This window comes from Liolophura sinensis, chromosome 1 (assembly GCF_032854445.1).
Source record: "Liolophura sinensis isolate JHLJ2023 chromosome 1, CUHK_Ljap_v2, whole genome shotgun sequence".
Lineage (NCBI taxonomy): Eukaryota > Metazoa > Mollusca > Polyplacophora > Chitonida > Chitonidae > Liolophura > Liolophura sinensis.
In genome coordinates, this window is record NC_088295.1 from 40097622 (window position 1) to 40125487 (window position 27866).

A 27866-nucleotide genomic window follows, 5' to 3' on the forward strand; every position below is an offset into this window, starting at 1 on the left:
TGTCTTCCAAGAAATTGGGCCTAAGCTTTCATTCCGAAAAATGCGTTCTGCGCATTTTCAAATTTGCTCCCTCTGCATGCATTCATTGGGGAGTGGGGGGGGGGGGGGGGGTAAGTTCTTGATTCCGATAAAATGCGGAAAAAACCAAACAAATATTTAAAAAATAGGGTATAATGAGCCATTAAATTGCTGACATTCCATGAGATATATGAAAGAAAACCGGAAGAGAGTATGGGTTAAGGTCATTCACAGGCTTGCAACCTCAAATTCCATGTCACATATCTTGAATTGTTTCAACACTATCATCACGCTATGTTATAGGATTTTTGGCTTTTCTGTTGGCATTGAATGAAACTTTGTATAGTTCGAATGCTTTTGGGCATATATTTAAATGTTTCATGATATCTAAATACATGTATACAGATAAGCTAAATTAAAAGACCAACTGCCCATATATAGTGTTCAGTTTATCACCTTAAATAAACATGGACTATTAAATATAACATAGAGAATACATCGGTTTATTCCTTTTTGTACATTTATTTCGTTGACGTCATTTTACTTTTGATGTAGAACGTATTTTCACGAACCAGCAAAGATAGAAAATGAACATGAGTGGTAGTTTTTTTTCAAATTATTTAAATTCTAAATTGAACTAGTCTCGACCTTCGACAAACCACATTACACATCATAAATAATGTATCTGTACTTTTAAACACTTTTATTAAAATTCTCTAGAGCATTAAATATAATTTTAAGCTGTGGTTAATAATTAGAAACCCGCTTTTTGGCGAAATTTTTGCATTATGCCACAGTTATAATCTGTTTGGCTCAGTTTTTAAGGTAAATCCCATATAGTACTTTTGTTTATTTGTGAGCCAGGGTTAAATTAACACCTGTGAAATTGTTTACCACTCAGAATTGACACAGATTAACTTTTAAGGCCAACTAAGATGTTCCTAAGCCGAATAGGCCTTTTCAAATATCTTAAGACGTTGTGGGCTTCTCCCAGTTTAACATTGCCAAACTTACATTAAACGCACAATTGTAATCTAGACTAATCTGACAAACTCAAGTTTGTGCGTGTAAACAAGTCAAAATTGCTTTAAAAACACCTTTAATTTTTGTACGCTTTGGGGGAATATTAGTGGGATTAGTATGTGTAGGATATTTATTGCAATTTTTCATAAAAACATCAGTTTTCCCAATTATTTGCGCAATTAATTTTAGGAGGAAGCTTCCCGGATGTCAGGCGTTAGGTTTTTGTATCTTCCCAAACGTGTGCTATAAGCACTGTACACATTGATGGCGGTTTTACAGACGTTGATACAGATTACTCGTTAAGGCTTTTAAAACTTAGTGTTTATGATATCAGAAGCAGTCATGTATACTAGTACTGTTTATTGCATCCACGTGATCATTTAATTATACTATATTAAGATCATTATAATTTTAATTAAATTTCGCGCTTAGCATATGTTATTGATGTCAGAGAAAAGAACGAATATTGATAACATCTCCCTTGTTCACCTTATTGTTTTTGTGTAACTGTTTTGATATTGTATGTATTGCATTGTTTCATGTTGGAAATGAGTCTTGCTACTTTTAAACATGAAACGTCGTATCACGAAAAACAGGAGTTAAACAACAGTCGGTTTCTCGCATACATCTGTATATAAGATGCCCAGTCACATTCATTAGTGTAGTTTAGTTCGCCAACAATTATTTATACAGCACGCGGCTTTACCATTTAGTAACGAAATTATGGAAGTCAGACATCACAGTCACCGCACCAATATATCGGAATTGTGTCACATTTTACCGATTTTTTTTCCATGATGTGAGACCTAAATCCTATGTTCGTGCCTTATATACGTCATTCATTTCAGAAAGGATCGTAATGTTTATTTGGGTTTTTATTTTCAACAGGCGTGAACAACCGCTATCTAATGGAAGGTGACATACTGATGGATGTGGTAAGTTCGATTCCTCAAAAAATCTGTTCCTTTAAATTATGGACATTACAATACCGCTGTGTTGGATATATAAGGAGACGTGTAAAGCTAGGGAATATTAATTTAACCGTCTAGATAACCATCTAGTCACATAGATATAGTGTACCTCAAATGGTAAAGGTGATGAATTCCACTTCGTGTATGGTTTGACTTTGTAGATTTACCTTAAGGATGTGCTTCAAAAGATTCAATTATGAAATGTTTGCTCATCGCATTTCACTGCCATTTTTCAAACTGACCAATTAATATCTCATAGTATTATAAATATCAGAAAATGTCTTAAAAACATGAATTTTCATAGCTCTGCTACTGTTAAAGTCTAATAGAGATATTTTTATTAATCTCATAACTCAGTTTGGGGTTATCTAAGAGGCGAAAGATAATAAGCTATTGTATGAGTTGAGTACATTTTACTTTGTATAATAAAAGAACAGCTCTCACATTAGTTTGTACTGACATCTTACAATGCACTGTGCTCTGTATACAATATACTTTTTGAATGTATTATCCTAGTCCTTGTGAGATCGTGATTTAGTATTCAGGGTCTGTTATTGTTATTCTAAAAAGAAACAAAAATGTCAATACGGCATAATTAGTTCAACTTATTCCACATTAATCCCGGAAATTTTTTTCGCAGTATTAATTATTTTCGTCTTCTGCCTTTGTTTTGCCTCGGTTGCCTGTAGAGACGAAATGCTGTTCGCGACCACGATGCTATTTGGATGAGCCGAGTTGTACCGTACACTCTGGACGAGTCCTATTGTAAGTACTACGTGATTCTAATGAAAATACCAGGTTCCGTTAGCTAACAAATGCGAACTCGTTTGATTTGGTTTCGTCGTTTAACAGTAGGCCGAATTGCCGCCTTGTAAAGGTGTGTGTGTCACGCAGTAAGAGGGTCTCATCAGCTGGGTGTATAGAGGGGTTTATATTATAACGGGTAACCAACGGTCTAACCTGCGGTCATATCAACCTACCGTAACACACATGGAGAGCAAGTGTGAAACATCTTACACTGTACTCTGTAACCTGCCTATTCTTAACATACTGGGTGGGAAGTACGAGCTCAGACTCCCCAAGTACGTACAATGGAAAAAAGTTATGGAAGGTTGTTTATGACGTCTTGCTTTTTCATAGCAGGTATTGTTCCCATGCCCTTGCGTATTCGCGTTTGTCAAAATAAAATTTGGGGATGCAATTTTTTATGCATTTTAGTGTGTATTTAGAAATACCCCACTGCATAAGTTAGCGTAAAATAAATATTCACATTTGTGAAGTAAATTTTCGTTTTTCATTATTGCCATGTTATTGCGTCTGTATATAGCACTGTTTATAATGTTAGGGTATTGCATCGTTTATCTTTTTTTGAGCATTCTAGTACTGTATGTTTCATAGCCGTATATTGCATGTCTGGGAGTATTGAATTTTTTGGCAAATTAGAGAATAACATTGTATTACATTGCTCATTTTGTTAGAGTATGCAGCAATGTTAAGTGCTGCTGATTACTATATTATTTATCAAGTTAATGTTAAGTGTTTCTGAGTGTTACAGTGTTCATGATGTCAGACTATAACAATATTAAGCGTTTCTGAGTACTACATCATGATTGTTTATCAAATCAGAGTATAATATTATTAAGTGTTTCTTGGTACATGTATTACATTGTTCATTATGTCAGAGTATAACAATGTTAAACGTTTCTGAGCATTACATTGTTCTTCATGTCAGAGTATAACATTGTTAAACGTTTCTGAGCATTACATTGTTCATCATATCAGAGTATAACAATGTTAACCGTTTCTGAGCATTTCATTGTTCTTCATGTCAGAGTATAACAGTGTTAAACGTTTCTGAGCATTACATTGTTCATCATGTCAGAGTATAACAGTGTTAAACATTTCTGAGAATTACATTGTTCATCATATCAGAGTGACAATGTTAAACGTTTCTGAGCATTACTTTCTTCATCATGTCAGAGTGACAGTGTTAAACGTTTCTGAGCATTACTTTGTTCATCATGTCAGAGTATAACATTGTTAAACGTTTCTGAGCATTACTTTGTTCATTATGTCAGAGTATAACAGTGTTAAACGTTTCTGAGCATTACATTGTTCATCATATCAGAGTATAACAATGTTAACCGTTTCTGAGCATTTCATTGTTCTTCATGTCAGAGTGACAGTGTTAAACGTTTCTGAGCATTACATTGTTCATCATATCAGAGTATAACAATGTTAACCGTTTCTGAGCATTTCATTGTTCTTCATGTCAGAGTATAACAGTGTTAAACGTTTCTGAGCATTACTTTGTTCATCATGTCAGAGTATAACAGTGTTAAACATTTCTGAGAATTACATTGTTCATCATATCAGAGGGACAATGTTAAACGTTTCTGAGCATTACTTTCTTCATCATGTCAGAGTGACAGTGTTAAACGTTTCTGAGCATTACTTTGTTCATCATGTCAGAGTATAACATTGTTAAACGTTTCTGAGCATTACTTTGTTCATCATGTCAGAGTATAACAGTGTTAAACGTTTCTGAGCATTACATTGTTCATCATATCAGAGTATAACAATGTTAACCGTTTCTGAGCATTTCATTGTTCTTCATGTCAGAGTATAACAATGTTAAACGTTTCTGAGCATTACTTTCTTCATCATGTCAGAGTATAACAATGTTAACCGTTTCTGAACATTACATTTTTTATCATGTCAGAGTGACAATGTTAAACGTTTTTGAGCATTACTTTCTTCATCATGTCAGAGTGACAATTTTAAATGTTTCTGAACATTACTTTCTTCATTATGTCAAAATGACAGTGTTAAACGTTTTTGAGCATTACTTTCTTCATCATGTCAGAGTGACAATGTTAAATGTTTCTGAACATTACTTTGTTTATTATGTCAAAATGACAATGTTAAACGTTTCTGAGCATTACTTTGTTCATCATGTCAGAGTATAACAAGTTTTAGTGTCTCTGTATGAGAATATATCTGAGTTTAACCTTTAATATTGCTGTTTTGTCTTGTCAGCCCCTGATGTTCGTCACGAGATTCACCTCGCATTAACCGAGTTTGAGAACCTGACTTGTATTAAGTTTAAGCCTGTGGAAGACGAAGTGGATTTTATCAGAATAACTCCACTGAAAGGGTTCGTATACAGATGATAACTATAACTAAAGCGAAGGACTTCACTGACCTAGGTGGTTAAATTAAGTGCAAGCTCGTTGTAACTGCCAATCCCTTGACCAATATGGTTGAGAGTCGCAGTCTATAGTCCAAAGCGTGTTCTTCGGTTGGGGCTTTAAGCTAGGAGGCTTAACTTAGGTCGGTGTTTTTCTGTCCAGTCCGGTTTTCTGTCCATACCTATAAACCTGACCACCGTAATGTAAGTAAGGAATTCTTGGGTACCTTTCGTCAAGGCTTAGTGATGACAATGATCATTTATTTTTTTAAATTTGATTGGTGTTTTACTCCTTATTAATGAATATTTCACTTATACGACGGCGGCCAGCACTGTGGTGGGATGAAATCGCGCAAGTGCCGGGGGAAACCCACGTACATCCGTAGGTTGCTGAGAGAAAGCCAGCATGTGCTGGACTTGAACCCACATTGTAACGATGGTCATATTTACCAAGATAATTATAAATAAGATATTGTATATGCTATAATTTAGAGTTAAATGATCTTCATTGTGATTACACGATCTTTCATTTTTGTTTATCGCCACACTCAAGAATTTTGCACCTATAAAGCAGTTAGAGTGGAGGCTTTATGGGTGGAGGAAACCAAATTAAGTTCCGCCATGAAGCCTACTCACTGAGTCGAACGGTTAATGAGTGCAGAGTGCATATGGAGTTTATATGACAAATCCCCAGTTTGGAAATGTGAAGACGAAAGGAAATGTACAGCAGCATTGATTTGCGAAATACTTGCCTAGTTCACGCTCATGCTAAAGCCTTTGGGTGTGTTTGTACTTTATATGAATAAACTGGTTATTCCATACATTCAGGGAAACTGTTATGTAGGCTTGTGATGCACGCACTGAAGGAACATTGGGGCGTTCATAGGTCTATTTCGTGACAACTAAATTCATTTCAAGCTTTCCATTCTCAGTAACAAAGAAGTACGTGTTAGGTTTGTTAGCTTTTGATTAACACTGCTATTATTTTGTAAAATTAACAAGAACAAAATATTGCTAATATCACTAAATGAGCATGTACACGGAGTACAGTTAGCAGTGCTTGTACCATATTTTGAACTGTTGAACAATATATTACAGCCGGCACTACCCAAAGCCTTATTCCCACTGTTGATGTAAAGGTAGCAACGTAGACGCCCCTAGCGTTAGGTAAAAACATGCAATGATGTTTGTTACAGTTTAGTAGTCCCCGCCTGTCGTTGATCTTACATTCTTGCCTTCAGATGTATGGCTTAAATCTCTTTAGCAATCACTGGCGTTGTTTTAGCGTATTGCGTTTTGTAACTCACCACTGAAACTATCAGGGCTTAGCATTTTCTCCGTGAGTAATGGTGCACTACCATCAGGCGAACCATTTTCTTTCTGACTAATGTCGTGTCGCATTACCCCCCGTTGTAACATTTTCTTTCTGACCACTGAGTTGCGCTACTTTTTAGCTGTTCATATTTTAACAAATCAACCTGCTGACACTTTCAGATGTTTCAGTCCGGTTGGCCGTAAAGGCGGCCCCCAGGACGTGTCCATAGGCACAGGCTGCAACAATAAAGGCACTATAATGCATGAAATAATGCACGCATTGGGATTTTGGCATGAACACAGTCGACCAGATCGGGATCATTATATTGAGATAATGTGGGATAACATAGCTGAAGGTGAGAAAACCGAGACAACGACATGTATTTACGTAATGTGGGATAACATTGCTGAAGATCAGATAACTGAGGTAACAACATATCTTGACTTGACATAATGTTGGATAACATTGCTCAAGGTGAGATGAAGATATTTTTTTTTTGTTGAAATCGCTCTGAACAAAACTAAATATATATTTTGTAAATGAATTAACTTAAAATTATCTTACGCCTTGGAATATATGAATTTAATGTTTTACGCCGTTCAGCGTATAGCTTTCTTCCCAATAGTAGTTAATACATTTTCATTTTTGTGCATGTGCTTCTCTTTTTTTCTTGAATCAAGAATTATGTATATGTAAGACAACTTTGGGATTATGTCGATCAGTATTATTTAGCGTGACCAAAGTGCATGTGCAGCTCACTCTTGGGTCATGACTTCAGTTTACTATGTGACTTTTTATTTCTGTTATTTAGATCACAAACACAATTTCAACAAGTTTGATTTTGACGAGATCGATACTCTTGGGGCGCCCTATGACTACGGCTCCATTATGCACTATGCCGCCAATACGTTCGCTGCCGACAGGTCAGTGCCGACTATAGTACCGAAATTCCCTACACGAGACGAGCTTGGACAAAGGAAAGGACTAAGTGCTACTGATGTGTTGAAGATTCGCAAACTGTACAACTGTAGTAAGTATCTGGACTGTTTTCTTTTCCAATATATTTATAAGTCATCTTTACATCTTCATTAATCTGTTACAGGTATAAACAGAACTGGAATCCAAGCTGAAAGAGATATTAACAAATTCATACTAACAATTTGAATGATTTATTTTACATGCTGACAATTGACATCTCTATAAATGAAATTAATGTAGGCACATGGAAATCATTTTTATATGAACCAGTATTTGTAACAAATGCTTAATGCGTGAAGTGAGATGAAGTTTTTAGTTGGATCTACCGTACATATATATAATGGAATTTCTTCATGAGACATTGCCTTTCGGTAATTTTGTAGATATCTCTCAGTGCCGGGACCCTGGTACACCTCTGAAGGGATTTCGCCAGGGTAGTAACTTTAGTGTTGGGAGGACCGTGTCCTTCATCTGCCCTTCACGGTACACGCTAGTTGGCAGTAGAGAACGATATTGTAAAGATTCAGGGGAATGGACGGGTTACATTCCTGTATGTATACGTAAGTATTCTGCGTCATGACATCATCAGCAAAATACAGCAACATCACCAGCTACATCTCCAGTGCAATACAGCAAAATAACCACCAAAATCCAGCAAATTCATCATGGCTGGCTAGCCTTGGGGATAAAAACAGCAAATGTGTAACTTCGTCGAATACCATCCTGCTTTTGTTTGCTTGAAAAGACCGATATAGTTCCATTATAAAGACAATAACGGATTTAACCTTAAAATGAAAGAAAATATTTTAAAAATAAGTCTGCGTAAATGGAAAGATCCTTGAAAACTGTATCTAAACCACCTTCGTTTATTTTTTTCTTGGTGGAGCAGGGAGGGGAGAGATTTTTTTAATTGAACAATGTTAATTTTGGTAATTTGGTAATGCAAGTGATGTGAAATTGACTTTTTATACTTCATTTCCACCTTGGGATGATATTGTTGTCACGTTTGCTATAGTCTAGTTAGAGTTGCCTATATCCAGCTGTCTGTAAAAGCAGTCATACAAGCTGCCATAATTGCCTTCAGTCAGTAACATGTAACAACACAAGCTCTACACATGGATAAGTTCGGTTTTAGAGATCGATTTTAGGAAATTAAAGTATCAAAGTACTCTCCACGCACTTTGTCCAGAATGCAACTTGTTTTTGAATAACTATGATGTCACCCGAGGCAATGAGTTCTTGGTGTCGAAACACTGGCTAATGGCAATTTTGGTAGCGAGTATGATTGATTTTACACACAGCTGATTATAGGCGATTCGCCAGTTACTAAACGCCTATACTTGCTTTGGTTCACTGGTTCGCTGTGTATGTTGTCCGTTTTGGTACGAAATTCACCTTATCACGGTAAATGATATTAATATATATGACTGTTTTCCGTGTTTATAGCTGGTAGCATATTTTACTGTAACCTTGACCGGGCTGACCTCTGCGGCTGGAAACAAGAGACCAGCGATGACTTAGACTTTCAGTGGGCACATTCCAGCACACCCACAGCCGACACCGGTCCTAAGGAAGACCATACCATGGGAAGCTCTTTTGGTACAGTACAATCTTCATGCATTATAACCGGTTCAGCTGGCTCAAATGATTGAGCCACTGGCTCGATGTGACCATCAGCCCCTTGACCATGCCATGATCACCGGGTGTTCGAATCCAGCTGTCGCTGTTTCGGTTGTGCTTTTAGTCAAGAGCTGTTTTGGTGTAGGAGCCTATAGCAAAGGTCGGTGCTTTATTCAGGGTTCTCTGGTGTCATAAACCCTTATTAACCTTTCCGCCGTCACATAAGCGAAACATTCTTGAAAACGACGTTAAAAACCTTAAAACCAATCAATGAATCAAGTCCGCCGTCTGTACGACCAAAACAACGTGTCCATTAAAGTGTCGATGTTCACCTCAGCTAACCAACCCGCGAAACTTTTTGCCAGAAATTGAATAGAAACGAGTAGGCTACGTTAAATATGGGGTTTAATAACCACGCTGCATTTGTTACTTTAGCTATCCTAACCTTTGTGTGATTGTCACCATATTTCTGTCATAAGAAGCTTACGGAAGTGCATCCATTTCTTATTAGAACAGGTATTGTACATTTCTGATGTTTTACAACTTTTTAGGTGTGTTACTTACTTGTTTATAAATGTGTTGACCAAATGACGTTTTACCTGTATAGGTTTAAGGTAAACGTTAGTAATCACCACTGGTCAGACATGATATCCACCAAAAAGCAATACACTATCGACGAGCTTTCTCCAATGTAATACCTGAAGATATACACGTAGTTTTTGAGGCAGGTTCGGAACTCTTCAGCGTTGCACTTTTCCTTTCCATCTGCCTCTGATAAATAAAGTTTTGATACAGAGACAGTAAAGAATTGAACCGGCCTACATCAAAACTTATACAACCACCCAGCAGAAAACTGGGGCGAAAACTTAAAATAGTTGCAAGGATTTACAATATAAAGCAAGTACACTTCAAGACCTAGTGATTATTCTGATCTTAGAACAACGTGATTGACAGAAGAGGGAGCATCATCGATAGATCTGTCACTTTGTAATGACAGAAGTGAGAGCGTCATCGATAGATCTGTCACTTTGTAATGATTAGCTTGTACTGTTAGCTTTGAAAAAGATGCCAGATAGGATTAAAGTCCATGGCATTTTTTCTGGATCTGAGCCAACTATGTAGCTTACAGCGTAACGTAACAATGCATTCTTTGGAAAGAATGGAGCGTCTCTCAGCGTTAAGGGTTGTAATCCGCAAATACACCGTTAAAGTATGTACAAGTACGTCTCTCTTGAAAAAGTTTGTCATTTTCTTGCTAATGGTTTATGATTTACCCCGGTCACTTTGGTTTCCTCACCTATAAAAATGACCAGCATCGCACACGTGAAAAATTATCGAGTTTTGCGTCAAATAATAAAAGAATTACTGTACATTTCTTTGCCCGAACGTCAACAACCTGCGGATGGTTGTGGGTTTCCCCCGGGCTCTGCTCGGTTTCCTCCTACCATAATGCTGGCCGCCGTCGTATATGTGAAACATTCTTGAATACAACGTAAAACACCGATCAAATAAATAAATAAATAAATTGATATGTATGTCACGTCTCAAAAGATCCCTTATACTTTCTGGTAACATCGGCCTTCTTTACTTGTAAAACCATGTGCACGTAACATTGATAACTATGTATACGTCTATTTTTAAACCAGACAAACTGATGAAAAACATTACTTTAGGCTAAAGTGTGATGAATTTATATTTGTTCTTTACTCAAAGGTTCCTATTTATTCTTGGAGAGTTCCACGCCAGCTGAAGTTAACCAGAAGGCCCGTTTGATTTCACCAACACTACAGCCGTTCTCTTCAAGTATTTGTATGAGGCGAGTTGTAATAAAACTAAAATACAAAACCATCCCAGGGAGATAATTCCCTTAAAAAGTCTCTTAGTAGATTATACAGATTATCTATGTTTATAGAAATGAAAACAATAATTTTTACTTTCCAAAAATTCCAAAATTATAATCAGATACCTTCAGATAAGTTATACCAAAGAAGGATCATTTCCGTTCATTTGAACACGTGCAATATGGAGCCGGTTAAATGTTTGCAGGTTTTATCATCACATGATGGGCGATGGTATCGGCGATCTCCGTATCTACATCCGGGAGAATGGACACGAGAGCCGAATACTGACGCTGAGTGGAGAACAAGGCCGAGACTGGCAATTTGCTGACGTGAGCTTCACACCAACACTCACATTCGAGGTATGAAGCAATATCAGAAGTTTCTGTGTTTCTTTTCCTGTCCTTTTTTTCTAATATTTTCTTCTTCACATCGCTTGATAAGGCGTTAACCTAAAGGATATGGAACTCAGTTTCCCCTGATTCCCGTTTTAATCTGATCCATATTGATTTGAATTATTTTGTTTTATTGTGACGGCACAAAAAATGGAATTATAACTACTCTGAAGCATTTTATATGTATATCACACCAACGGTTCATCACATGGGCCGGATTCTTCGAAAGCTAGTTCAGCTCAGCTGGCTCGGACCGTTAAAACCCTGGCTAGATGTCAGTCCTTTACAAATGAGGCCCGAAACCGTTTCTTCCAACTTGATACTTTGGCGAGGACGCTTTTCTTTCTTTCCCTGTTCCTTTGTAAATACACATAACTAAATCCCCAGGTATGCCATATTTTGCACTTGATTAAGTATAACCTATGAAGCATATGTGCTTGTTTATATATGCTAATGATTTTCATTTATATTGACCCAACATTGTTACTTTTGCCATGGTCGCTTTGTTGAAATGTTGTGTTGGTTTGCAGGTGATATTTGAGGCCGTCCGGGGCAGAACATTTCGTGGAGACATCGCGATCGATGACATAATTCTCTCCCCTTGTGACGTCTTCAACAACTTCACGAATCTGCTACCCGGTGACTCTCGTACCAAACAGCCCCCCACCGTTCCCGGTATTTATCCACTTGGCCCTCTCAAAGACTTCCGCCAGTAGTTGTAGTGCTTGTCAGTCAAGATGTTTTTGCGCTTTGACTGTTGTGCTCTGTGTAAGAACTGACACTAGATTAGACAATTTCTGCTGACACTTCATCAACAATCTGGTACTCTGGCACCGTAATATACTAACTCCGGATATACCCGGTTCAGTAGATTCTTGGTACAATGACATGTGCAGATGTGGCTCTCAGAACGAGAGCAGCATTGTCATGCAAGGAAAAGTATTTGTTATTCCAGTATGTTCAAAACCTTGAGATATTTTATACATATTTGTTGTATTTTTTGTATGACTGTTACTATAATAGATGATCGTGCTTCATTGTTTTTTATACCCTTGTGTGTAATACTGAGTTTATTTTACCGATAATTCAACCATGCATAATCCCGATCTAACGGAATATACATCGGGATAGATTTGAAGACGAATGTGGTTTTGTGTTGTTGTCATTCACTTTTAATTGAAACTTCCTCATCAACATCATGTATTTTATTTAAACTGCATAATAAATACACGCATCTACTCATAACAAATTGGTTGTTTGGAGTTTACGTCATATCTACCAAATAATCAAAACCTATAAAGACTGCAATTTAAATTGCACCCACGAAATTCGTAAAGATACCGTTATGTTCAATCCGGAAAATTTGAAGGGAAAAGAAATGTATGTATTTATATACTGAAGAGTACTTAGAGTAATTTTAAAATGTCGGATGGCAGTATAGTTTAGACAAACACTCCATCTTCTGGACTGATTTCTGATCTGTAGTGAGCCGTTGGAACGCACCATGCATTCTGTGGACGTCGTCCGTTTGTACATTCACCTATGTGGAAAATTGCCTTTCTATCTTCTTTTATCTTGTGGAGGAGATGTATCTTCTGTCTGTTATTTGCATGCATGCTTGCATGGCTAACTTTCTCTACAAATCCTCTAGAAAGGAGCGGGCAGGCAAGCTGTATAAATAATGCTCAATAACATCCATAATTCTAGAGATTTTGTGACATTAGATTAACTGACTTAATTTATGTACCTAGAAAATCAACCTGTATATGTATAGAAATGGTATTACTATATAAGTAAAAACTTTGAACCTAAAATATAACGTTTCACAGACCGTTATTTGGTACGGTTTGAAATAAGAAGTTTTCTGTTCATGTACCTCTATATGGAATTAATATTGAAGTTTGAAGGTTTAGGGGAAATGACTCCCAACGGTTGACAAAAAACATCTGTTCCTTTTGCTTGCTTTGAGGAGGGTTCTTTGGTATCTTTTTGTACTCTCTAGTATGCCTGATAATTATGTCGAAATGATACGCATGTGTTTAATTATGCATGCAGTGGAGGTTTCAATTAAACCAGTGGCATGCGTCACGGATTTAATTTGTCGTGGTCCTCTTACTGTACAAACTATTTTCTTTTCCCAGGTGGTTCAAAGCTTCCAGTTTCGCTGTCATGTGACTTTGACGAGAATTTGTGTGGTTTCACGCAGAGTACTAGAGACAATTTTGATTGGTGGAACCAAAGTGGCCCAACAATTACAGTTAACACAGGGCCTGAGTGCGACCGTCAACAGTGTGATCTGGGTAAGTGGACGCGTGTACGAAAGCTAGACGATCAACGAGTATACACTTCTACATTCTTTAATGTTTTCATTACGTATTCAATATTGTTTGACCAATGCTACGACTGTAGCTAGAAATGGCTGGAAATAACACAATCTCACTGATGAAAATCCCGAGAAATTGTTATGATAATAATAATAATGTATTTCTATATATAGGTTGGCAAATAGCGAGTATTTTTATTATAGCAACATGAACTCAAGAATGTACATTGAGAAACTTTTCTCTATATCCGTGTAAATTTAGCGCACATCTTTTCTCTGACTCCTTCATAGGGTGTGGCTTGTTGAGCCGACTCGACGAATTAGGCAAAACTAAACAGAACAACATTATCTATTTTTTTTATCTGATGATGGCAGCAGTTGCGGTCGAAAGCTCATTATAAACCATCATATAAACCATCGTATAAAGTTGTCAAAATAGTCCTATGTGCTATGGTTTTAATTAAACATCTATTTCCTAAGTCGTCTTCACAAGATACAATATGTCGAATTCCAAGAGATTTATTCACGAAAGAGTGTCAAATTTTCTTCCGACAAGTCGAATTCGACATATCGCACGTACCATGAGAACGCGAGAAAACACATATATAGTCCAATGGTGGTCATATCACGATTACAATTTGGGAGTCGAGTGATGGCTGAGTGCTTAAGGTGTCTCACTCTCGCCACACGAGGCGCAGGTTCAATCCCGCGTTGGACAGGAAATCTGTGGGTTAACTCACACCAACTCTTCACTCAAGAAATTAATCTGTTAATTTTAACAGGAAGTCTGTTGTCTAAGTGGCGGTAGAATGTATTCTGTTGTCATAACGTAATACTGTGTCACATTCAACATAATGTCATGTTAGTCTAACAGAATCTTTATGAATAGAGTATGTGTGCTATATTTAACAGAATAGCCTGTTGCAATAACAGAATACATTCTAGCATCACTTAAACAACATACTTCCTGTTAAATTTAACAGGTTAATTTTTTAAGTGCTCACGGTGGCTTGGTGACAATAAGCGGTCTGGTTTTTAGTGACAATAAGAGGCCTGTGTAACAGTTTACTACCGTCGAAGACAACTTGTCTGCCAGGAATATAGCCGAGGAAAGTTTGTCAGTAACATGCCAATGCACAAGGTGGTTTACAACGGGCACTTCGGTTTCCCATGAAACTGACCACCACACACATCAAATAAATAAATGACTAACATGTAGAAATCTCTAAGAATCACATGAAATGGCACGGTTTTATAGTCTGGAACCATTCTGCAAAGGCTGGCAAAGTTCCCCATTGTCTTCTGTCCGTCGCAGTGCAAGTTATTCAGTTAAATACGCTAAATATCTGTCATTTCTCGCTTTCTACAGGTAAATACATGTATATTGAAGCTTCTGCACCGCGAATCAAGGGTGACAAAGCTGCAATAATATCACCCAGGCTCGAGGTAAGATATGCAGGTTTTACCACATGGGCTTAAAACGGTTGACTTCGTAAATCGACCTTACGAATTTTTCAGTCATGTGACACGAGGAGTCATTAGATGTGTGTTCATATATACGGTGTCTTCTTGCTGTCTTCCTCTCCGGCCGTACGTGGGAAAGGACTGGCAAACTGCGGATGGTCGTGGGTTTTCCCGGGCTCTGCCTTTACTGTATGAATGTCTTGTTAACGAAAATCTTCCCCAAGTCCATGGATCGTTGGGGTTTATATGGCCAGTTTTGAGTAATCGGGTTTAGAATTTCGACATTACACATTTCCTCTCAATAATCAATACTGAAGATTTCCACAAATACGATTAAGAAAATTTAGTTGTTCAAGAATAGATCAGTGCAAACCGTTAACTTGAATAACGTATGGAATTTACTGTTTCAATCGGGACCTCCCTGATCGAGGGAGTTAGCACGCCAGCATGGCGCGATGATCCAGGAGCCTCTCACCAATACGGTCGCTGTGAGTTCAAGTCCAGGTCATGCTGGCTTCCTCTTCGCCCACACGTGGGAAGGTCGGCCTGCAACCTGCGGATGGTCGTGGGTTTCCCCCGGCCTGTGCTCGGTTTCCTCCCACCATAATGCTGGCCACCGACCTATAAGTGAAAAATTCTTGAGTACGGCGTAATACACCAATGAAGTAAATAAATAAATAAATACTGTTTTAAACAAGCAACATTTTGTATAAACAGTTAAAATAGGTATAGGTGACACTGGAAAAAGACACTGAGATTACTAAGCGGAGTTAAACTTAAATAACGTGTAAAATTGATTAAGAATTGCTTTGTAATTTTTTTTATATTTTTTTAATCAGGCAACATTTTGCATAAACTGCTCAATAAAGTTTAGGTGACACTGGGATAGGTGAATGCAAACATTAACTTTAACTTGAATAACGTGTGTAATTGATAAAGAATTTATTTTTTTTTACCTTTTTAATCAAGCAACATTTTATTGAAGTGGCCAAAAACGATTAAATGAACCTGGGAGAAGATACTGGGGTGAACTAAAGGGTGTTTTCGTATCTTCAAGTCAAGTATTGATTAAAGATATTAAGTTGCCAGATTTCACTGGTTGCACTGCCGTGGAGCTGATCTGGTTTATTTCACCTGGCAACACTATATTTCTCCTAATTTTCAGGACATGTATAAGTAGTGCTAAAAGCGACGATTTACATTTTTTTCTCAGTTTGATTTGAATACGTTGGTCATTAGATGTACTAACCATCTGAAAAGAAAAACGAGAACCAAATATTCCTGCTTCAATTATATGTATTTTGATTAGAGTAGATTAGGTGTCCAAAATATTAGAAGAATTAGGGAACGCTGTATACCTACCCATACCAGGATGTTGCTGGGGAACTTCGTTCACTGAACCTGGCCTCCGTGCAAGTTCCATTCTGTTATCATATTTAGATGTTAAGAGTATGCTATGGAGTCTTACTCGTTTGCACAACACTGCTCTCCTGTTTTGTTGGAACATTATCTGCGCAGCTAGTTCATGGCGAAATTTGCGATTTCCTCCGCCGATAAATATGACCGTCGTCAAATAGGTGATAATTCTTGAGTATATGTAAACCGTTATACAACAATCAACCAATCAGTACATGCGGAACTTGTCTGTAAAATCGTCTCAATATTTTTGTATTTAGTTACAAGCCATCGCTGGCTCGGCGGTTAAAACTCATGCTCGCAGCGAAAGTCATGCCTTTGACTAGGGAAGTCGTATGCTCGAGTCCAGCTCTCCTCTCTGTATATGTCGGGCAAAAAGCTAGCACACTTCTACCAGTCACGTCTTCATTTAATTATCAACGTTCACCGTTGTTTGTAACAGGGAGGAGGTGTCCGCTGTCTGTCTTTCTACTACCACATGTATGGTGATCAGATGGGGGATTTGACTGTACGGGCCCTTATTGGGGATCAGAACATGAAGCTGTGGAGCCAAAGTGGGGATCAAGGAAAACGCTGGCACGCCGCAGAGCACGAGTTCAGGCCCACCACAGCTTATCAGGTAAACCTCCCTTATCTCTTGCTGCAGGTCAGCCCTTTTTTGTGTTAATAAAAAGGACGATTTTTTAAAGCATTTTTGAGTAATTCTTGATATTTTGCAATTTAAAATTTATAGTTTTTAACCTAATTCTGCTTAAGCCATGATTCTAGCAGGGTGTGTAATTTGGTATACTATTTAGGCATTTACTTGAACAGTTAGAGCAAAGCGTAAATGAGGTAAAATGACAAGGAGGCGTATTTCACCGGTTACTAGTGAGCATTTGCCAGTTATTACACTTTCGCGGATGCTCTGGTTTTACTCTCTATACTGTAGCCTTTTTATATTTTATGCCGCACAGTCATACGCACAAAAGTAGCATGACTGCATCTTACCCTTTAAATTCGGAAGTGACAACTATTATACGGAAAGTGTAATTTGTTCGCTTTCGTTTCATATTTAATCATGGAATTCCTTGTATTGTGTCCTCAGTGTCCTTTCAGAAAACTAAATAATCATAAAGTATTTTATTCAAAGTAAAGGAGTCAACACGATAGGTCAGTACATGTATATATATCCCTTACCGTCATATCGGATTTTACTCAAGCCTTTCCATCTAAGCGCAAAAAAGTTTTCCAGCCGTCAACCAAAATAGATGTCTCAGGTCAGTAATCACAGGGCCGATTCCCAAACCAACGTTCAGTGCAAACCATCAAAGAACTAAGAAAGTAAATTAATAGTACGACATTAAGATGGCCTCATGCGAAGAGAAGCAGTCGAGGGTTTTCACTGATGCATGGAAAGACGCATTGAATGAAATGAGTATCCAGATCGTGTACCATGCTAGTTTATAAGTTGTCGATAATCAAAATATGTATCTCATTGGCGCTTTGGTTGCAAGTGTTTATATATTAAACGTGGTTTTGTTTTTTTGTTTCAATGTTGTAGATAAAAGTGCATGCTGCATGTGGTGGTATGTCATGGTACCATGCGAAAGTTAGGGGATATATATTTTTGAGGTTGAAGTTGACAAAGTTACTATATAAACAGAAAGGAAAACCAATGCGCTCGTGTAACCTATACAGGCTGTATAAGCATGGCACATCATTAATATCGCCACGGTGGTTATATGAACGTGGTTCTATATCAAAGGTTTGAAGTCATGGAACTTTGTTACCTCGGTAACCTCCAGCCGGGGAGGGGGGGTGTAGTAACACTGGGCAACAAGTTTTGAGTTACGTCAAAACCAGGCAAAACTCCAATATATTTTAACTAGGTGAAAAAAAACGCAGTGCAGAAATATATAGCGTCTCAACAATCTAAAATGCCTGAGTGGCCGTATAACCCTATTATGTAACTTATAGTTATAATTAAAGGCTGGTATGTTTGGCACAAGAAACTTGCAATGGAGATGCTTGAGAATGAAGCCTTGGCTTGTTTCATGACGTAGAATGAGATCGCCGAATCTACTAGATCATCTAGCATACTACAGCAGGTTGGCATTTGTTCACATGCAACCAGTGATATTCGGTCTCTTGACAATTTATCTCACGGTTTTATTTTAACTGTTCATGTAAATGTTTAAATAGTAGCAGATTGCATCCCCCTGATACCACAGCGTAAGCAGAATTAAGGAAAATGCAGTGATGTTAACTAAACCTCATTCGAATTACACCAAATGCTATGTTGTCATTATATTTAATAAGCAATCACATGAAAACAATGCAAAGCTAGAAGGCCTCGGAGATTTTTAGTCTTCCAGTAGAAATAAACCTGTCTTGTTATACAATCAATGGAAACAGAAGCTCGGGTTGTTTTTGTGACATACACGCAAGTCCAAGTTTGCTAATGAGAGCAATTTGGCGACCGCGGTTTTTCGCTGGAAAAACGTCGGCGGTGAGGTTTAAAGGCGGCTGAGAACAGTGCACCTCGCCAGGTAAGTAACCAAGCTCCACGTAAGTCTGCACACCCTACCAGGAGGCAGATTCGAACATGAGACCTGCAGCCTGACCCTGGGTCACCTCCAAGTGGAAAAAATATCCCCACTCCAAATATTCCGCTGATGCTCTTAAGCATCCCTGCAAAAAACACTACAGAAAGAGTAAAACCAGAGCAGTGACGACCGTGGTATAGTTGGCAAGTGGTCACACATAACCAGTAAAATAGAGCCTCTTGATAGTTTTCCTCAGTTAGGGTTTTATTCTAATTGTTCATGTTAACGCCTAAAAAAATTAGCAAGATGCACGAAATATCATTTCCACGTTGTGTAGCTCTTTGCTAAAACAAAAACCCTTCATCGTATTGCAGAAAAAGTTAATAACACCAACACATATGCCAGACCATGGGTGTTTCTATAATATCTGGTTGGTGTGCTCGTCCGTAGTGTGGAATTTTTCACCTGTATGACCATGATAGACTTGCGACGTTTCCAGACAGACTTGGATAGAACCATACGACCCAATTAGGCCAGATAAAGTGTAATGTTTAAAAATACTTCTTGTCCATCCTCTAAACTTTTACATACATCTAACTAATCTAGCATGAACTTAGACTGATGTCTAACGCCATACCCACCAAGTTTTCATTTGGTTATGGCGGTCAGCTTTATAGGTGCCGGAAACCGGAAATCCCGGAAACTCCTCACTTCGCAGGATCTTCACTTCAGTCCACAGCCGAAACAACAAGAGCTGGATTTGAGCGCATGACCCACTCAAAATACAATTCAAAAAAGAAGTAAAACAAAAAATTACCAGTAAATCTAACCATTTAAATACCTTTCCTTTGTTTTCCCAAATAATTACACTCAAATATATAAATACTGTAGTGGGCATTTGTGCGCCACATCGATACATGTAGTATAAAGCACAATGACGTCACATGTAATTCCATAAATGCAAAGGACTGGTGAAGGTGCATTGTTTATATTGTTCGATCTTTTAAAAATAAACCCAATTATTCATACTTCTGGTGATAACCTTGGTTTTCAGAGGATTTCCCTGTGATGATAACCTTTGATTAAAATGGCCTCTCTTTTGACGGATTATATCTCATGCTTCACATCAGCCCTTCTTGTGACAACCCTTAGTTTCCATTAGTCTTCATTGTGCTGAATAAGTTTCCAGTGATCTTTCATGTGATGATTATCTTAGTTTGCAGTGGTCTTTCTTGCGGTGATTGCCTTAGTTCCCAGTGGTCTTTCTTGTGATGATAACCTTAGTTCCCGGTGGTATTTCTTGTGATAGTTACCTTAGTTCCCGGTAGTATTTCTTGTGATAATTACCTTAGTTTCTAACGGTCTTTCTTGTGATAATTACCTTTGTTTCTAACGGTCTTTCTTGTGATAATTACCTTTGTTTCCAGTGGTCTTCCTTGTGGTGATTACCTTAGTTCCCAATGGTCTTTCTTGTGATGATTACCTTAGTTACCAGTGGTATTTCTTGTGATAATTACCTTAGTTTCTAACGGTCTTTCTTGTGATAATTACCTTTGTTTCCAGTGGTATTTCTTGTAGTGATTACCTTAGTTCCCAATGGTCTTTCTTGTGATGATTACCTTAGTTCCCAATGGTCTTCCTTGTGATAATTACCTTTGTTTCCAGTGGTATTTCTTGTGGTGATTACCTTAGTTCCCAATGGTCTTTCTTGTGATGATAACCTTAGTTACCAGTAGTATTTCTTGTGATAATTACCTTAGTTTCTAACGGTCTTTCTTGTGATAATTACCTTTGTTTCTAACGGTCTTTCTTGTGATAATTACCTTTGTTTCCAGTGGTCTTCCTTGTGGTGATTACCTTAGTTCCCAATGGTCTTTCTTGTGATAATTACCTTTGTTTCCAAGGGTATTTCTTGTGATAGTTACCTTAGTTCCTAACAGTCTTTCTTGTGATAATTACCTTTGTTTCCAGTGGTCTTCCTTGTGATGATTACCTTAGTTCCCAATGGTCTTTCTTGTGATGATTACCTTAGTTCCCAGTAGTATTTCTTGTGAAAATTACCCTAGTTCCCAGTGGTCGTTCTTGTGATGATTATATTGGTTTCCACTGGTCTTCCTTATGATGATTGCCTTATACTTTTCAGTGGTTTCCTGAGATGATCAGCTTATATTTTTCAATGATATTTCTCCTGAGGATTACCGTAGTCTTTACAGATCTTTCTTGTGTTGACTACCTTAGTCTTCAGCGGTTTTTCTTGTTTCTCAGTCATGACATATTGCAGATAAGCTGTTTGGATGCTGATATATCTGCTGAAACTAAAAATTAATGTTCTCTTTATTCATCAAATTATTGTCTTTTCTTCACGTTTTCTTGGAACAGATGATAAGTTGAAAAAAGTTCAAGTTTGTTGGAATAAAGCTATATGTCTGAAGGTTTTTCTTGTACATACCATCCTTATCAAGGTACAATGGATTTCTCCCAGGAAAAGTTGTCCTCTGGCAATATTACGGTAAAATGTGGCTCATTTTTATGATAATTTGCTGCTGACAGAGTGAACTACGTTGTATTTGCAGATATCGTTTGAAGCCACTCGAGGACCCGGATACAGAAGCGATATCGCCATTGATGACGTTGATATCTCAGATGGTCCGTGTTTAGGTAGGTGTCTTGCAGCATCCAGTTCCATATGAAGCTCACTAAGTATCTTCCAAAAGGGTAATACTAGTAATTATATCATACAACACCCGGGTCAGTCGAATTGCATATGACAATATTGTTCTATGGTCTTATTACAGAAACTTATATAATAATTTCTATCAGGATATAATATAACTTACATAACCGGGAAATGTGTTCTTCACTTTACTTTACTGCTCAGTACTTTCCAATAACTTTTTACAATAACTTTTGTCAATACCTTCGCTTTTTTTTGCTGATTTATAGCTATTCCAGTTTATCAAATACAATGAGAGTTAATACATTACAGGTTCCTCTGGAATTAGCTGTGACTTTGAGCTTGACTTTTGTGGATGGACAGACGACACAAATGACGATTTTGATTGGATACGAAACAGTGGCGCAACCGGAACTCCTGGGACTGGTCCAACTGGGGACCACACATCGTCTCGAGGTGAGGGATGGCCGTCTGAAACAGCACAGTGTTTGATTGGCCTAGTGTTGTGAATCAATCTGGGGGCCTGGTGTGCCCATTGTAAGAACAAATAACAACACTAGGACTAATCGCAGTTGTATGCGGGACCATATGCAAGTCCATGAAAGCAATTTATTTCACTGGTTTGATTTGGGGTTTTACGCCTTTCTCGGAATCTTCCTTCCACTTATACAACAATAACCATGTTTAGGTCGAAAAAAGCGTGATAGATCTCAAGCTTAGTCTAAAACGCTGACGTACAGAAAAACTAGCCGTTGTTTCATGAGTGGCCTGTCAACATGATCTGATGATACCCAACATCCTTGTGTATGTTACTGGAACAGAAGTCATAGCGTCTCAGATAAGGGTTTCATCTTTATTATGAGGGTTCATACTGAGATGAACACTAGGTTCCTCTCTAAATTGGAACTGTTTTGATCACTTGTCTGCATAGTTTACGTGACAAATGGTTAGAAATTGAAAGTTGAATGGTGTGAACGTAATAGGCTAAATGTAGTGGTCATTCTGTTTCACAAAGGAACTGCAAATTTCCTAAACAGTTTCCTATATTAGGGTAGGTCAGCATCCTATTTAAGCTGGGACTGTTTCTATCAGATTTCTGGTGCGCGTGGCAACGGATTGAAAAATAGTCAGTTTCAATGACGTGAACCACTTGTGAAAGAAATCAGTTCAACACAGGGATTTCCTTCTTGGTTGACGGGTGGTATACGAATGTCTGTTTCGATCCATAGATTCAGATGTTATATACAGTTTCGGATGAAATACTTCCAATTTAATCTAGGGCTAAGTCGATCAGTAATACTAAGTTACAGTTCCAGAGTTTCCCACAAACAAGGCTGCGAAACCCGCGATGATGTGATGTGTTTCACTCATTTCTTGTTTCATTTTCATACAGGCTATTATATCTACATCGAAACATCCGCTCCGAGAATACAAGGCGAACATGCGAACCTTGCCTCGCCAGTGATTTTACCTCGGGCTCAGGGGTACTGCTTTAGTTTCTGGTACCATATGTACGGTATGCACATACAGTCCCTTCGGATCAAGGTGGTCTCGGAAACTGGTCACACGTCCGAGATTTGGGAAATGGAAGGTGAAAAAGGCAACAGATGGACGAAAGAAGAGCTCAGTATTAATTACGCTATTGCACCATTTCAAGTAAGTATGTTTACTTAGCGTAAAAGTGTGTTGTTGAGGTTGGGCAGGGGGTGGAGGTGAGTCCGTAGTTTAACATTAATATTTGTACTTTTCACTTGCCGATCAGCATAAGACGATATGCTAGTCTCTGGTCGACCGGTTATCAGTATCACGCGACTGGGTGAGCTGTCGTACCTGGTATCCCTAGCATTGCATTTTTGTGAAGCAGTACAATAAATATGATGGCACCGAGAGCGTCGTGCAAAAAAATTTCATCGCCATATGACTGAAATAGCGTTGAAATCCAAACAAACGTTTTTAATTTTTATAAAAGAATTAAGATAATTATTTAAAGTAACCGTGTAGTTGCGAGCAGCACGCACTTTGCTATTGAAAGAGACGTTGAACGACGTGCAGATAAAAAAACATTTTTTTCATATAAATGTTTTATGTACAAACAGCACTATGCAGAAAACTTAAGCTGTGCTATTATGTTGAAGTATTCTGCTGTCATACCCAATGGTTGGTTATATGATTACGTTTTTCATCATTAACACAGAACTAACCATAGAAAACTTGCTATGTATCGCTTACTATATGTACACTATACCTGTAAATGTATCAACACAAGTGGGTTCGTTTTAGTAACAGGGATGGTTCGACGTCCGCTGTAAACTTCTCATCTTTCGTCACACGCAACTCCTTCCCTAGCCTCAGGTTCTTTTCGAGAATGAGAATTTTGTCCATGGGGTACAAATATGACTCCTTCAGCCAAGAGCCTTTCCCTCTAAAAACAACATTGGTTTAATTTTCGAAACGTCTGTTTTCCGTGAGCAAAACAAAAAGTGCAACACAAAGTGTATATTTATTTTTTTTTCTTTTTCTTTTTGATTGGAAATTGGGCACTGCAATGAATGAATAGACGTATAGATGAATGAGTATATTAATGAACGAATGTGGTTTATGTCCACTTCGGAGGTATTGCAGCCGGATCCTGGCGATGGGGCAGTGTATCTTGTAGCCAACACGAAATATCCTGAATATAAAACAAAACGTTACAATCGCATTCAAATAGAAATACGACATTACGAAATCTTGATTGTTGCGTACACGTATCCCAGGAACAAAATACTGGTCACCGATCAACTTTGACACATAAAAACAGCTTTGCCTTCACACCTATAGATATGGGTCGTGAGTATGCGCGACTGTGTCAGAATTATGCTTAGTAACTTCCAACTATTTTAACAGTATTTAGTCATTAGTAGTAGTAAACTGTAAAATTTATTTATTCATTTATTTTTATTTGTATATTTATTTTAGATCGTGCTTGAAGGAGAGGCAGGCCATTCGTATAGAGGCGATATAGCCATTGATGACATTTCTCTCAGGCACGGGGCGTGCTAAGTGCGGACGACAGGACCTATGTCTGTTTCTCGTCTCGCGGTTTTTTCTAGGGTGATTTGGAATTTTTATAAGGTGTTTTTTATCAATTTTTGCCAACACAATAAAACCTCTTCAGGACAGTATATATTTCGAAGAAGATGTCTTGGAAGTTACCATGACAACAGCATTAAGCTTGCTCAAGTTCCGTTGGGTAAAAATCGATTTTTTTTTTGTGTATGTAACTGAGGTTTGTATATGTATGTGTGAAATCGAAACCAACAAAGATTGCTCAGTTTTTGTTCAGTATTTTTGTAGAAGATTTATCGGTAAACACCAAATCCATTCAGTTTCAAAAAAGCCGGAAACATAGTAACTAGGCTTTTTATTTTTCGAATAGTTCCGTGGCTCTTGCATGCATTCTGTATCAGTTGGTGATGCCTTGGGGTCATAGGTATAGGCAGATTCACACGGTTATGTCAGTGATTGTCTTTCAAGGCTATCCCCAGAGGTAATGCTTTGCAACTGCTTAGGTGATTTTGAGTCAAAAACAAAAATAGGCCTATAAGCTGTGCACCGTTATTGTCATATTATCTTGGATATCCATTGACTACTAAGTGTCACAAAGTGTTCACGGTAGAGGCTCACGTTTATGATAACATTAGCTTTAACTTGCTTTGGATAATTTGTGCTCATAACTGTATACTGCAGTAATAAATATCTTCAGAAAATGGCCCATTTGATTTGGTGAGGGAATGATGTAAGTATAGAGGCTAAAATGCCATAGGTCCCAATATGATAATCTAACATCGTAACACCGATGAAATAGTGAGACTACTATCATTTTTTGGCCAAAAAAAAGAAGAGAGAGAGAGACGCCTATTGACCCTATGCTACGATATAAGAAAATTGTACGTAATGTCAATAACTAGCATTATCCATCAGTTACACTTGTTTTCCAGCAATCTCTATGGCTGTCATGGTCATATAAATCAGTTATCCACATGATCTTACCTTAAATTTAAGTTTAAATATGTTTAAATGGACTTTATGGCCATTGCATTCGCGTTTGGAAAAAGATAAACAAAACTTTAGAGATACACTAAAAAAATTAAGCTGCTAATTTTAACAGAAAATCTGTTGTCTGAGTGATGATAGAATGTACTCTGTTATTCCAGCAGATTGTTCTGTTAAATATTACACACATAATCAATTACTTGAGCATAAAGATTCTATCAGACTAATAGCACATTGTGTTGAATATGACAGAATATTATGTTATAATAACAGAATGCATTCTAGTACTCAGACAAAAGACTTTCTGCTAAAATTAACAGATTAATTTTTTGAATGTATATTTAAATCATTTGGACATCATTAAATGCACCTTAAAACTGCTCTGAGGATCTGAGACTCTTTCCATGATGGAGTGTATCAGTGCTTTTTAAGGTATTTTTTTCCGAATATATCAATTAATTGCGCTTATTTATTGCATCAATTTCCATGTAGTTTAAGTCAGCATGGGTAAATATTTGTGAACAAATACGATAAAAAATGTGAGATTTAATACCACTTTTAAGTACCACTTTTAAGTGTTAAAGTTCTATAAACAGTAGCTGATACCATATGTTTACATTTACGTGACACTACAATCCGTAATTCACTATAATTTTATTTGCTTAATATTTTATGTATACCAGCGTTTATCTTATTCCTTTAACAGCGGATCTGTGTTTGATCAAACGTGTAAATATTATATCATGCTCTATGTTGTGTTGTATGACATTAATTTTTTACGATGTACATTATAATTAACATTAATAATAATTATAATAGTAATGACATTGTTACTATTTTCGTCTTCAAAAGAGACGTACCATATTGTCCAGTTTTTTCTTTATACTTAATTGTCAAAATAGTTTATATAATTTGTGAAAAGCATCAGGAATATTAATATTTATTCATGCCATGAGTCGTGTATATTTTCTTCTAGATGTCATGATTACGCATGTCATGGGCTAAAACTAGACAAAATAACTATTCGCCCGTAACACCACAATCACCGATGAGGTCGCGTGCTCGATTTCAGGTCTCGTCAGCTTGGCTGGGGCTGTATGCCAGGATGTTACGCCGGTATCTGGCAACTGATGCAATCGTTTCATCTCGGCTCTGTCCGCTTTATTCCGTTCATAAATCTGATGCTGCTTGATGGTCATGGCTCAACCCGGGGGCTTAGGCGATATATTCATCGTCTTGAATTAGATCGTCACGTTGGATATATGAACTGAGATACATATTCTGTTATCGACAACTTATATTGTAGCATGCTACACGATTTGAATATTGATTTCACTCATTCGCCTACAACATAGCTTGCGTCTTTCCATCATCACTGAAAACTGCTTCTCTTTGCATCATTCCGTCCTAGTTTCGTACTATAGATGCTTTCTTAGTTCTTGGTTGTTTGCTTTATGCGTCGTTTTGGGAATTGGCCTTACGATTATTGACCTGGTACTTCCTTACTGGTTGACATCTGGTATACGAATGTATGTTTCGACGCATAAAAAAAGCATTGTTCAGTACAGCGTTAACATCTTTTAGATATATAAACAAATAAGTAAGTAAATAAATCTTATACCATTCATTCACTCTCCGGGTGAAAGGTTAAACTTATTGAATTACTTTATGATTTTACCTCTTCATTTATACATGGACGAAGTCTTGACTCTACACCAGGATACAATCCAGACAAGTGTAAAAAAAACTACCTTGCTTCACAATGTGGACACAGGCACATTGTATATTACGTTAAAGGATGTGCGTTTTAAGCGGTCAACGAATTGGTTATGCTACATCGACCTGGCAAGTCCGTTTCACAGCCAACGACTCGTCTGCGCATGTCTGTTGAGTGGGTTCTGCATGTATGTAGCCATGTGTCACGTGTTTTATATGGTAGTTTTTGTGTTTGGAGTTCAATTGATAATCCGTCCATTGTCAAAAGGAAATACTACGTTAAATCGAACGCTGACTCTTTCAAATAGTTTGCAACCCTTAAACTGCTTGTACATCATCTCTGTCAAGATGAAAGCGCAATT

The 27866-nt window shown here is 37.6% G+C and overlaps 1 protein-coding gene across 4 annotated transcripts in view; it reads left to right on the forward strand.

The window, feature by feature from the left end:
• Nucleotides 1–27422, forward strand: part of LOC135476311 (MAM and LDL-receptor class A domain-containing protein 1-like) — a 41970-nt gene extending 14548 nt beyond the window's left edge. For all 4 annotated transcript variants that reach the window (XM_064756313.1, XM_064756304.1, XM_064756328.1 and 1 more), the window contains 17 exons: nt 1930–1976; nt 2702–2777; nt 5052–5169; nt 6697–6872; nt 7329–7547; nt 7879–8055; nt 8942–9094; nt 10829–10931; nt 11162–11315; nt 11879–12023; nt 13490–13648; nt 15041–15117; nt 16994–17170; nt 21653–21737; nt 22066–22209; nt 23147–23409; nt 24712–27422. In XM_064756313.1, the coding sequence (XP_064612383.1) occupies nt 1930–1976; nt 2702–2777; nt 5052–5169; nt 6697–6872; nt 7329–7547; nt 7879–8055; nt 8942–9094; nt 10829–10931; nt 11162–11315; nt 11879–12023; nt 13490–13648; nt 15041–15117; nt 16994–17170; nt 21653–21737; nt 22066–22209; nt 23147–23409; nt 24712–24795 (2357 nt within the window). In that variant the 3' untranslated portion in view covers nt 24796–27422. The remainder of the gene's footprint in view (nt 1–1929; nt 1977–2701; nt 2778–5051; nt 5170–6696; nt 6873–7328; nt 7548–7878; nt 8056–8941; nt 9095–10828; nt 10932–11161; nt 11316–11878; nt 12024–13489; nt 13649–15040; nt 15118–16993; nt 17171–21652; nt 21738–22065; nt 22210–23146; nt 23410–24711) is intronic.
• Nucleotides 27423–27866: the final 444 nt, after the last annotated feature.